General features: G+C 40.1%; 1 protein-coding gene across 4 annotated transcripts in view; it reads left to right on the top strand.

Annotated features, from left to right (window-relative positions):
* The first annotated feature begins 910 nt into the window (after positions 1–910).
* The window catches only part of FAM184B (family with sequence similarity 184 member B), a 111,393-nt gene continuing 98,912 nt past the window's right edge, over positions 911–13,391 (top strand). Inside the window, exons 1-2 of one of the 4 annotated variants that reach the window (XM_081303269.1) lie at positions 911–1,347; positions 1,734–1,843. In XM_081303269.1, the coding sequence (XP_081159395.1) occupies positions 1,218–1,347; positions 1,734–1,843 (240 nt within the window). In that variant the 5' untranslated portion in view covers positions 911–1,217. The other 3 variants (XM_081303267.1, XM_081303270.1, XM_081303268.1) reach the window with 3 other exon arrangements.

The following is a 13,391-nucleotide window of genomic DNA, read 5'->3' as shown; positions in this document are numbered from 1 at the left end:
TAGAGTTCCTCTGTTCCTCCCATGCTCCCCCTCCCTACCCCACTATGAGTCAGTCATCTTATATCGGAGAAAATATTTGGCATTTGTTTTTTGGGGATTGGCCAACTTCACTTAGCATTAGCTTCTCCAGTACCATCCATTTACCTGCAAATGCCATGATTTTATTCTTTTATTGCTGTGTATATATGCCATATTTTTTTATCCATTCATCTACTGAAGGGCATCTAGGTTGGTTCCACAGTTTAGCTATTGTGAATTGTGCTGCTATAAATATTGATGTGGCTGTCAGACACAACTATTTCTAATTGCTTTGACTTGGTATAAATTTTCTGGGTCAGTTTCCCCATCTATAAAATGGGTATTGTTACCTGCAGCATGGAGGGGTGAGACTGTGTTTGAGACCCATTGAAGTTTGCTTTGTTTGTAAAGATTATTAAAATTCTCAATAAAAGGCAGCAAAATGAAATGTATTAACCATGTAAATTCTTTATTATGGTAACAGCATTTTCACTCGTTAGAAAAATCTGATCAGGGTTCACTTTCCTGAAAGACCACTGTTTAAAACCAGAGAAAAGCATGTGAGGAAAACCTTAGCCCGTTAACCCCTCCCTGCCAAACAAACCAGCTTTGAAAACTTGATAGGATTCTGGCTCCAGTCGACCCGAGGCAATTTCGTGAATTTAGACGAATCCCTTCACCTTCACCGGACTCCCTGTTTTTAAGCAATATCTATTACTCAACTACTTCTCCAATCCCTTTTGTGTCCTTCTCCCACACCTGCCACCTTCCTTTCTTCCTCTGATGACATTTTACCCGCGTTCTTACCAAATCCTGCATTATGTGCGTTCTGCGTGCTCTCGTCCCAGATTTTGGTCACCCGCCCCCTTGCAGTCTTCCGGCGACGTCCCGGCTCCACTGGAGGTGGACTCCCAGTCCCTCTGTGCGCTCCCGCCGTTCTGGCACTGGCCGCTACTGCGCCAGAGACTCCACAACCTCTTCGCATCGGGGTTGCTCGCTGTCACCTCCCCACCGCTCCCTTAGCGTCCCACCCCGACACACACATAGACACACACCACAAACCTGTGACCTCAGCTCGGGGTATTGGTGCTGAGTTCCTCACCACTATTCCCAGCCACCCCTTGCACACTGCCACAGTGTCCTTTCCATACTTGTCTGGCTGCCAGAGAACAAGGCTGGCTCTTCCTCCTTGCCCCAGAATGCCCGTCTCGGGCTGGGTCCCTCGCCACCGAGTCCGGAGCCCCGCACCACCCACGTGTACAAGAGCGCAGTGCCAGGCCAGCGAAAAACCGAAGGACCGCGGCTCCTGGCCGCAGAAGCTTTACGATTGTAAGAGAAACCTCGCACCCGCCCGCAAGCCGCGCACAGATAGCGAGCTGCACGTGCTGGGCGCCGGCGCCTCGCTGCAGGGTGCGGGTGCCCGCAGAGGCAGCTAGCTAGCGAGCGCGAGCAGAGGGAGGGTGGGTAAGCGAACCGAGGAAGGGTGGGCGCGTTGGTGGGTCTGGGAAGCAGAAATCTCCGAAAAGCAGGGGCTACGCGGCTGTGCTGCCCGTAGGACTGCAGTGCCACCTCTCCCAAGAAAGACCGCTAGCTCACACGCCCGCGCGCGTACGCAGGTGCACACGGTAGGCAGGGAAAGCACTAGCGAGAGCATTTGAGTGCTGGGCGCCTTGTAGCTATGGCATCTGTCCTCAACAGCAAAATTCACCCGCCAGGGACTTGCCCGAGCTCCAAAGCCGATTCCCGCGGTGGCACAGGCTGGAGAATGGACTGTGATCCCGAGATGCACGTCAAAATGTGCAAGAAGATCGCCCAGCTCACCAAGGTAAGGTAGGGCGCTGAAGCTGGCGAGCTGCGCGCCCGGGGCTGCTAGAGCCAGGGAGGGAGGGCAGACGCGCCTCCCGGGAGGCCCGTGCCAAATCCGGACAAACTTTGTCTCTGAAGCCAACCAGGAAAGGAAACAGTACTAAATCTGGTTGACTTGACCTTTTGGAGGCACCATTCTGAAACAGAGAGAACCTTTGCCAAGGAAACTCCCGCAGCCTGCCTGCTGAGCAGGTGGGCTGTGCTTTTACCAAGGTGGGAATGTGAATGAATCGTGTGTGTGTGTGTGTGTGTGTGTGTGTGTGTGTGTGTGTGTGTGTTTCGTTCCTTTGCCATCAATGCTTAAGTGATCGTGCCTGGAATGTTGTGAATTTTTTCAACGCCGTACTTTACAGCTGAGAGGTCATGTGAGCACTATTTAAACACTTGATTCATTTATTCCTTCCATTCCACAAATATTTGAGTCATTTGTTGAGTGCCAGCAGCTTGCCGTGGCACCTCACTAACCCTGGAAGGCAGCCCAGGGGACTTACTATCAAACTGGCTGCAGACGTGTGTAGGAGCATAAATGGGGAAGAGTACAATTCACTATATAATTATGGGATTAGAAAGGACCTTGGGAGGTCAGCCAGACCTTCTCCCTACTTCATTTCAGAGACACAGAGTCGTGTGTCATATTCATGAAAACTATCAAGAGGCTGCCACCAGTGCTGGCTGATAACCCTCTTCAGCTTCCCGATTAAGGAGCTCCTTGTCATAGGTTCCCCTCATGTGCCTTGTCTGTCCATGGAGAACTCCATTCCTCTCTGTCTTTTGCACAGGGTTTGAAGTGGATGCAGCTAGCTGTTTGTGCAGGTTTTCCTTTTAGTCTCCTAATAAACTCCTTAGAGTATGCCTGCCAGTGGAAGGTGGGAGCCAGATTCTGTCCAGAAATATATAGAACATACTTTTTCCTCACTATCTCCTTCTTACTTCCCTTACCCACTTTTTTTGTGGAATCATGGGCATTCTTACCACCAGACACACACTATTTTGCAGAAAGGAATAAAGCACAGAATGGGAACTACTCTAGCTACCTTCTCCTGCCTCTCTAGTTAACTTCCCTTCATTCTTTGCACATAAAACTATCTCCAAACAGTGATCTCTAGTCAAGGACTGAAAAATGGGAATGTAAATAACCAGTGGAGAACTTGGCATGTATGACTGGCACTATGGATCTAACCTACATTCATCTACTTAGTGACACCAATCAAAACATTTATTCTGCCTATACTCCCAGTAACTGGGAGGCTGAGGCAGGAGGATTGCAGGTTCAAAGCCAGCCTCAGCAACTCAAGTGAGGCCCAAAGCAACTTATCTAGACGCTAGCTTAAAATCAAAAAGGGATAGGGAGGTGACTCGATGGTTAAGTGCCCCTGGGTCCAATCCCCAGTAGAAAAAAAAATAATTCAAATACCTAGAAAGGCACATGGCACAATGTAAGCCATCTTCTCTACCTTCAAAAAATCTAAAATATTTTTGAAGAAAAAGGCTTGAATATGGAAAACTAAGACATTGCTATTTTGTCAGTTGCTAAATTGGGTATTTCAAATTTCAAATTGGGTATTTGCTTCTACTATAGAAGTAGAAACAAAAGACTATGTCCTTTGAATACATTCAAATGGATAGGATATGTCATATGAACAGGAACAGTTGGGTGAGACTCTTTGGACAACTATGATCCTTGAATTTTATGTGAATTTATGAAGTGCATAGTATGTACCAGGCACTATGTTGAATATGGATGGCATAAAATTTAATAAGACAGCTCCTACTTTTCTGAGTATGTCAGCATATAAATAGATCACTTCAATATTACATAGTAATCGTTCCACTCATTAATATTTATGGTTTAGTTATAATGTGCCAAGCAATGAAGATATAGCAGTAAAGAAGGCAGGCATGATCCCTGGCACACAGTAGGCTGTGTTTCTTAACTACAGGTCATGGTTGAATATTATGTAGTGCCTTTCTTTACCATTTTTTCATACAATTGCTTAAATTAGGAATTTTGTATTGATAAGCCATCTTTCTTTGTATTGAACATATTTTCCCTATCTGCACATTTAACCCTTCCATGAATTTTATTTTGTGTCTCTCATTGGTGAGTTTAATCCAGGTGCATTTATTGTGATTATTAATATATCTGGGCCTATCCTTCCATCATATTTTTTGTTCTTCATTTATCAATTCTTCTCTTTGCTTCCTTTTTCTCCATTCTTGCCTTCTATTGGATTAATAACATGATCTATATTCCACAACTGGATTAAGATCTCTGGACTTTATTTTTCTCAGAATTGTCTTTTTCAACATAGATTTTTAACTTTACGGTTTCCTAACAAATCTATCATCTGTTTTTTTCCTACAAAGGAGCTTTGCACACTTTACCCATTTAACAGTCTTTCCTTTTCTCATCTTGACATCAATGACTAGTTGTAGCTTTACCTTTTAAATTTAAAATGCCATCTTTAATTTTGGAAAATTATCAATGATTTTTTAAAAATATTGTTCCCTTCCATTGCCTCTATTCTCTTTTCTGAAAGTGCCACTATGTTGTATGAGGAAGCTTCCCCATCTAGCTCCTGAGAGGCTATGTTTTTTTATTTGTTCTTTTTAGGTATACATGATAATAGAATGTATTTTGACATATCATACATACATGGAGTATAACTCCCCGTTCTTGTGGTTGTACATGATGTGAAGTTTCACTGGTTGTGTATTCATAGATAAACATAGGAAAGTTATATCCCATTGATTCTACTGTCTTATCCATTCCCATCCTTCCTCCAGATCCGCCTTCCCCCATTCAATCCTGTGAATCTCCACTCCCCCACCCCATTGTGAGTCAGCATCTGCAAATCAAAGAGAATATTAGGTCTTTGATTTTGAGGATTGGCTTATTTCACTTAGTGTGATACATCCAGTTCCATTTACTGGCAAATGCCATAATTTCATTCTTCTTTATGGACGAGTAATATTCCATTGTGTATATGTACCACATTTTCTTTATCCATTCATCTATTGAAGGGCACCTAGATTGGTTCCATAGCTTAGCTATTGTGAATTGAGCTGCTGTGAACTTTGATGTGGCTGTATCACTATAGTATACTGATTTTAAGTCCTTTGGGTATAAACCTAGGAGTGGGATAATTGGGTCAAATGGTGGTTCCATTCCAAGTTTCCTGAGGAATCTCCATACTGCTTTCCATAGTGGTTGCACCAATGTACAGTCCCACCAGAAATGTATGAGTGTACCTTTTCCCCTACGTCCTCGTCAACATTTATTTTGGTACTTGTAGTCTTGATAATTGCATTCTGAATGGGGTGAGATGAAATCCCTGAGAGGTTATTTTAAAAATTCTTTTGTCTCTCTGTTGCTTCCTGGTGGATTCCTTAATCATGTCTTCCAATTTGTCAATCTTATAAATAATTTGTCTGTTCCAGACTTTTTCCCATCTGTTAAGTTTTAGAATTTTAATAATTATATTTTTCATTTCTAAGATCACTGTTCCTATTCTGCCTGTTATGATTGATAATTTGATGCTTAATTTTTACAGCTTAATTGGAGTACAATTTACATATCATAAAATTCACCTGTTTTAAGTGTGCAGTTCAATATATTGTAGCAAATTTATAGTCATTGAACCATAACTATGACCCAATTTTAGAATAATTTTTTTCATCCCAAAGAAATCCATCCCTCATGCCCATTAGTACCCAGTCCTTGTTCATATTCTCAACCCTATAACCTTTAATTTACTCTGTCTCTTTATATTTGTCTTTTCTGGAAATTGCAAATAAATGAAATCATACAATATTTGATCCTTCTCCTCTGACTTTTGCACTTCTTTTTTTTACTTAATTGCTAAATCTTAGCATAATATTTTTGAGGATCATTCATGTTGTAGCATGCATCAATAATTCATTCCATGTTTTGCTCTTGTTCAGATGTGTCATGTTTTATCTATTCACCAATTGATAGATATTTGAGTTTCCACTTTTTTGACTATTATCAATAATAATGCTATGAACATTACATTAATCTGCAGGTCTTTGTGTGTTCTTGGGTACATAAGAGTAGAATTGTTTGGTTGCATACTAAATTTATGTCTAACTTTTGAAAAAATTGATATTGTTTTTCAAAGTGACTGTACTATCTTGCATTCTCTAGCTCCTATCACCCAAGCACTCAATTCTCAAACTTCAGTGAAATACACTTCTTTCTATACTCCACTTTGCACCCATCTTTCTCTTCTTTGTGCTTATTTTAAAATTTTTTCATTGACATATAAAACATATACATATTTATGGGCTACAGTGGGATATTTCAGTACATGTATATAGTGTGTAATGATAAGATCAAGATAACTGGTACATCTATCACCTGAAACATTTAGCATTTCTTTGTAGTGGGAACATTAAAATCTTTTCTGCTAGATGTTTTGAAATATACAGTTGATTGTTGCCAACCATATTTACCTCATTCTGGTATAGGTTATTCCTTATTTCCAGGTGCACCCCTGTATCTAATAGCCATTCTCTCTCCTTCCCCTCACCCTTTCCACTATTCTACTTTCTACCTTTATGACATCAACTTTCTTAGCATCTAAGCTTCCTGGCTTTGTAGGTGTGAACATGCCAGTATTGTCTTTCTGTGCCTGATCTATTTTGCTTAATGTAATGTATTAAATTCCAACTACCATGCTTCAAATGACAAGATATTTTGTTTGCTAAAGCAGTGATATTTCATGTGTATATATACCACATTTTCTTTGTCCATTCATCCACTAATAGACACCTAGCTTGATTTCATACCTTAGTATTGTGAATATATATTCATCCATTTTTCTCTTCAGGTTTTCTGACTGAAATATCTTTATCTCTAAAAATCATATCCTGTTTCCTCTAAGAAAAGCCTTTGGGGAAAAAAAACCCTCACTGTTGTGAGTTAAAATGTGTCAATTAATTGTTAATAAATATTAATTACTTTTTTCTTATCCATCTGTTTCATTAGTAGTTTATACAATGTCTTGTACATAGTAAGCCCAAAGTAAGTCTATTAAATTCAATCAAAGTTTTCTTCCACATATTTGGCTAAGATTTTTTGCATGATACTTATTCCTAACATATTATAGTTGATTTGTGTATAGTAGGTCTCTTAAAGTAATAAGTGCCTTAGTTTTTATTTTTAATACTTGACAACTAGAAGGCATTCAATGTTAGTCTAGTCAGGAAATATTTACAGCAATCCAAAGTCCAGGATGCACACTAAAATCACCTACAGAGCTTTTAAAAACACACAGCCATTACAGACTTGACAATGAAATGCAGTGTCTGATCTTAGACTGGATTCTATCCTGGTGGAGAAAAACATGCTGCAATGTTTATCCAATGAGATAATTGGGCCAATTGACAAAATTGAAATACTGATAGTAAAGAGAATAAAGCATCTGTATCAATGATAAGTTCACTGGCATTGACAACTATATTATGGCTCTGCAGGAAAACATTCTTGGGAAATGCACATTGAAGTATATCTTACTTTTAAGGAAATATGATGCCTTACAAAGCATTTTATGTTATAATAAAATGTAGACTATAAAATATATTTATAGAATAAATGATAAATGGGATGTAATGTTAAAAATTAGATGATTCTGAGTAAAGGGAATGTGGATGTTCTCTGTACTAGTCTTTATCTGTTCATTTTTTCCTATGTGTGAGATTATTTCTAAGCACAAAATTTAAAAGCAAAGAAACAGAAAGCATTGGTGCACCCAGGTGCCATTGGACAAGGAACAGAGGAAGTGGGAGCAGGCATTGGTGTTCTTCTCAAAGCCCTTCAAGAGTGTCCAGTGCATAGACAGGGTTGAGAAACCACTGTCTTTGGAGCAAGCAAAGGTTTAAACAGAAAAGTGTTCATAGAGGAGTTATTTGGAAGGGTAGGAGAATTCAAATCCCCACCCCCCACACTAAAGCCGCTGTGAAGCTTTTGGTCTTGGAAGCATGAGGCAGGCTTTCTCAGCCCGTGCCTGCACCTGTGGGCTTCTGTTTGCACTCTCCCAGCAATCTCCTGCTCATTTTTTCCATGTGGAGCTCTCACCACAACCTCACCCCAGGAAAGGCCAACTCTCTCCTACCCAAGATTCCCTGGTTCCAACTTTCAAGGAGGGAAAGTCTTGCCCCAGATACAAATCTTAATGAAGAGCCTTTTGTCTTAAAACAAGAAAATGAGTGGGAGAGCCTATACTCCTCTCCATGACCCCATTTTGATGGCTACAGGCTGACTTTTGGGAATCCTGACCACAGCAAGAGAGGCGAACAGACCTGTGGCAGTACCTCTCATCTGGAGCAATTAGAGGAAAGGTACCTTGGAGGGAATGAGCAGACTTCTTAGTGCCAGAAACCATCAAGCTCAAAGTAGGAGTAGAATGGGACCCTCTTGGTCACTCTTGTTTCAGACATCTGCCAGTTTGTTGGAAGACCCTTGTTCTGGAACAACCCAGTCCTAGTATGTGAGAGCTGGCCCCAAGGTGCCATGAGATCAAAGAAAAAAAAGCATACAGATCTGAATTGTATAGAGTACAATTTGTCAGGGTATTTTACTGAGGGAAGCATGGTCCGGGGTGGCAATAAGTCCTGTAATGTTCTTGGTTTATCTTAAGATAATATCAGAGTCAGGCATATCCCTGAACCCCAGATCCATTTGTAAAGCCCACATGTGACTCTAATGGCTTTACCTATTTATTGTTTTCTAGGAAAGTATGCAAGAGAAGCCAGCTAGGGTAACTCAGGGGCAATCATGACTATGGTCATATGGATCTGAATCCGTGCAATGCTGCAAGAGCAAAGGTTCAATCAAGTGCCCACACCTTCTCCACACTATGGTCCTTATGTTTGTGTACTTTTCAAAGCCTTTAACATACTTACTCACTCCTCGTATGCATAGCAATTCTGCATGGCAGGGAGGGAAGCAGGGTCTCTGATAGAAGGAGAATCCAACGTGTGGGTACAGGGTCTGGGTTCGGCATTCTTGCCTGATGTCAAGTTAGTACGTATTGACAGAGTTAGGACATTAAGACCCAGTGCTGGGGTGGGGGTGGTGGAGTTGGGAGATGTTTCCCTCCTGTTTGTCCTTATGTTTTCAAGCCTCTCTCATCTTTACTACTTTTCCCCTGCAAGGGGGGTGGACATATCTGATTAGTCATGTTGGTGAAGCAACTGGGCCTGTGGAGCTCTTGTGTCCTGCTCCCTTCTTCCTCATGTAGCTATCTGCCTACAGAAGCACATGTTCTACTCTACCCGTCCATTCTACAAGGAGGTGCAGTGCTGGAGGAGGAGCTGCCCCAGACTGACATTGTGAATGGATTGGTAAGGATCAGGAATTCATCTTGCCAGGGACATAAAACACAATCTCCAATATTAGTGTTGTTGGTAATAAAATGATGTTTTGGTTTCAAACAGCCTCATGCCTTGGCCTTGTATTTCAGTTAGCTCAGTGGGAAAGAGGGATTTTATTTTGGAGTCTAATAGACAGATCTTAGGATGAGACCAGTTTTAAGGAATATGGTAAAGTATGGTAGTAGAAACTAATTCTTTCATTTGGAAAAGCATCCTAACCTTAGGTAGGGAACTTTTGAATTGCAGTGTAGTAGTTATCTAAATACACATTCCATACAAAGCTGTGGAAGTCAAAGTCACCACTTCAAACACAGTTGTACAACCCAAGCACGGGGACTGTGGGTCCCTTGTCTTAGATCTCAACCATGGTCTATGAAGACAGATTAGCTGAGAAGAGTGATATTGGGTGTGGGGTGCAGTAGGAGGTGGGCGGTATGGGGGAAGAGGATGTAATGGAGAACAGCCTCTGCATATAAATCAGAGATATTACGGGAAAGAAAATTACAATTTCTACGTAGTTTTTGTTTGTTTGTTTGTTTGTTTGTTTGTTTGTTTTTTGTGCCAAGGATTGAACTCAGGGGCATTTAACCACTGAGCCACATCCCCAGGCCTTTTTATTTTGAGACAGAGTCTCACTAAGTTGCTTAGTTATTTTTTAAAGGTATGTAAATTTTATTATTTTTTAAAAGGGCTACTTTTATTTAAAATTGCTTTTATTTTTTAAATACATGACAGCAGAATGCATCACAATTCTTATTACACATATAGAACACAATTTTTCATATCTCTGTTTGTATATAAAATATGCTCACACCAATTCATGTCTTCATACATGTAAAGCTGCTTTTTCCTTTTTTTTGATAGAATGCTAGAATTCAATCTATATTAAGAAAAATCTGGATTACAGAGGTAACTTTCATCCTCATAAATCAATAACTTATCATTATTTTTTTTGTTGGTCGTTCAAAACATTACATAGTTCTTGATATATCATATTTCACAGTTTGATTCAAGTGGGTTATGAACTCCCATTTTTACCCCGTATACAGATTGCTGAATCACATCATTTACACTTCCATTGATCTACACATTGCCATTCTAGTGTCTGTTGTATTCTGCTGCCTTTCCTATCCTCTACTATCCCCCCTCCCCTCCCCTCCCCTCTCCTCTTCTCTCTCTACCCCCTCTACTGTAAATCATTTCTTCCACTTGTATTATTCTTCCCTTACCCCTCACTTCCTCTTGTATGTAATTTTGTATAACCCTGAGGATCACCTTCCATTTCCATACAATTTCCCTTCTCTCTCCCTTTCCCTCCCACCTCTCATCCCTGTTTAATGTTAATCTTCTTCTCATGCTCTTTGTCCCTACTCTGTCCTTAGTTACTCCCCTTATATCAAAGCAGACATTTGGCATTTGTTTTTTAGGGATTGGCTAGCTTCACTTAGCATAATCTGCTCTAATGCCATCCATTTCCCTCCAAATTCTATGATTTTGTCATTTTTTAATGCAGAGTAATACTCCATTGTGTATAAATGCCACATTTTTTTTATCCATTCATCTATTGAAGGGCATCTAGGTTGGTTCCACAATCTTGCTATCGTGAATTGTGCTGCTATGAACATCGATGTAGCAGTGTCCCTGTAGCATGCTCTTATTAGGTCTTTAGGGAATAGACCGAGAAGGGGAATAGCTGGGTCAAATGGTGGTTCCATTCCCAGCTTTCCAAGAAATCTCCATACTGCTTTCCAAATTGGCTGCACCAATTTGCAGTCCCACCAACAATGAACAAGTGTACCCTTTTCCCCACATCCTCGCCAGCACTTGTTGTTGTTTGACTTCCTAATGGCTGCCAATCTTACTGGAGTGAGATGGTATCTTAGGGTGGTTTTGATTTGCATTTCTCTGACTGCTAGCGATGGTGAGCATTTTTTCATGTACTTATTGATTGATTGTATGTCCTCCTCTGAGAAGTGTCTGTTCAGGTCCTTGGCCCATTTGTTGATTGGGTTATTTGTTATCTTATTATCTAATTTTTTGAGTTCTTTGTATATTCTGGATATTAGGGCTCTATCTGAAGTGTGAGGAGTAAAGATTTGTTCCCAGGATGTAGGCTCCCTATTTACCTCTCTTATTGTTTCTTTTGCTGAAAAAAAAACTTTTTAGTTTGAGTAAGTCCCATTTGTTGATTCTAGTTATTAACTCTTGCGCTATGGGTGTCCTATTGAGGAATTTGGAGCCCGACCCCACAGTATGTAGATCATAGCCTACTTTTTCTTCTATCAGACGCCGTGTCTCTGATTTGATATCAAGCTCCTTGATCCATTTTGAGTTAACTTTTGTGCATGGCGAGAGAAAGGGATTCAGTTTCATTTTGATGCAAATGGATTTCCAGTTTTCCCAGCACCATTTGTTGAAGATGCTATCCTTCCTCCATTGCATGCTTTTAGCCCCTTTATCAAATATAAGATAGTTGTAGTTTTGTGGATTGGTTTCTGTGTCCTCTATTCTATACCATTGGTCCACCCGCCTGTTTTGGTACCAGTACCATGCTGTTTTTGTTACTATTGCTCTGTAGTATAGTTTGAAGTCTGGTATCGCTATACCGCCTGATATACACTTCCTGCTTAGCATTGTTTTTGCTATTCTGGGTCTTTTATTTTTCCATATGAATTTCATGATTGCTTTATCTATTTCTACCAGAAATGCCGTTGGGATTTTGATTGGCATTGCATTGAACTTATAGAGAACTTTTGGTAATATCGCCATTTTGATGATGTTAGTTCTGCCTATCCATGAACAGGGTATATTTTTCCATCTTCTAAGATCTTCTTCTATTTCTCTCTTTAGGGTTCTGTAGTTTTCATTGTATAAGTCTTTCACCTCTTTTGTTAGGTTGATTCCCAAGTATTTTATTTTATTTTTTTGAGGATATCGTGAATGGAGTAGTTGTCCTCATTTCCATTTCAGAGGATTTGTCGCTGATATACAGGAATGCCTTTGATTTATGCGTGTTGATTTTATATCCTGCCACTTTGCTGAATTCATTTATTAGCTCTAATAGTTTCTTTGTAGACCCTTTTGGGTCTGTTAGGTATAGAATCATGTCATCTGCAAATAGTGATAATTTAAGTTCTTCTTTTCCTATTTTTATGCCTTTAATTTCTTTTGTCTGTCTAATTGCTCTGGCCAGTGTTTCGAGGACTATGTTGAACAGAAGTGGTGAGAGAGGGCATCCCTGTCTTGTTCCAGATTTTAGAGGGAATGCCTTCAATTTTTCTCCATTCAGAATGATGCTAGCCTGTGGCTTAGCATAGATTGCTTTTACAATGTTGAGGTATGATCCTGTTGTCCCTAATTTTTCTAGAGTTTTGAACATAAAGGGATGCTGTACTTTGTCGAATGCCTTTTCTGCATCTATCGAGATGATCATATGGTTCTTATTTTTAAGTCTATTGATGTGGTGAATAACATTTATTGATTTCCGTATATTGAACCAGCCTTGCATCCCAGGGATGAATCCTACTTGATCATGGTGTACAATTTTTTTGATATGTTTTTGAATCCGATTCACCAGAATTTTATTGAGGACTTTTGCATCTAGGTTCATTAGAGATATTGGTCTGTAGTTTTCTTTCTTTGAAGTGTCTTTGTCTGGTTTAGGCATCAGGGTGATGTTGGCCTCATAGAATGAATTTGGAAGTTCTCCCTCTTTTTCTATTTCCTGAAGTATCTTGAAAAGTATTGGTGTTAGTTCCTCTTTAAAGGTTTTGTAAAACTCTGCTGTATACCCATCCGGTTCTGGGCTTTTCTTAGTTGGTAGTCTTTTGATGGTTTCTTCTATTTCCTCAATTGTTATTGGTCTGTTTAGGTTGTCTATATCCTCCTGACTCAATCTGGGCAGATCATATGACTTAAGAAATTTATCGATGCCTTCACTATCTTCTATTTTATTGGAGTATAAGGATTCAAAATAACTTCTTATTATCTTCTGTATTTCTGAAGTGTCTGTTGTGATATTGCCTTTTTCATCCCGTATGCTAGTAATTTGGGTTCTCTCTCTTCTTCTCTTCGTTAGCATGGCTAAGGGTCTGTCGATTTTATTTATT

Source organism: Spermophilus citellus, assembly GCF_964194105.1.
Source record: "Spermophilus citellus genome assembly, chromosome: 8".
NCBI lineage: Eukaryota > Metazoa > Chordata > Mammalia > Rodentia > Sciuridae > Spermophilus > Spermophilus citellus.
The sequence above is the reverse complement of the archived record's forward strand: the minus strand, read 5'-3'. Positions and strand labels throughout refer to the sequence as shown.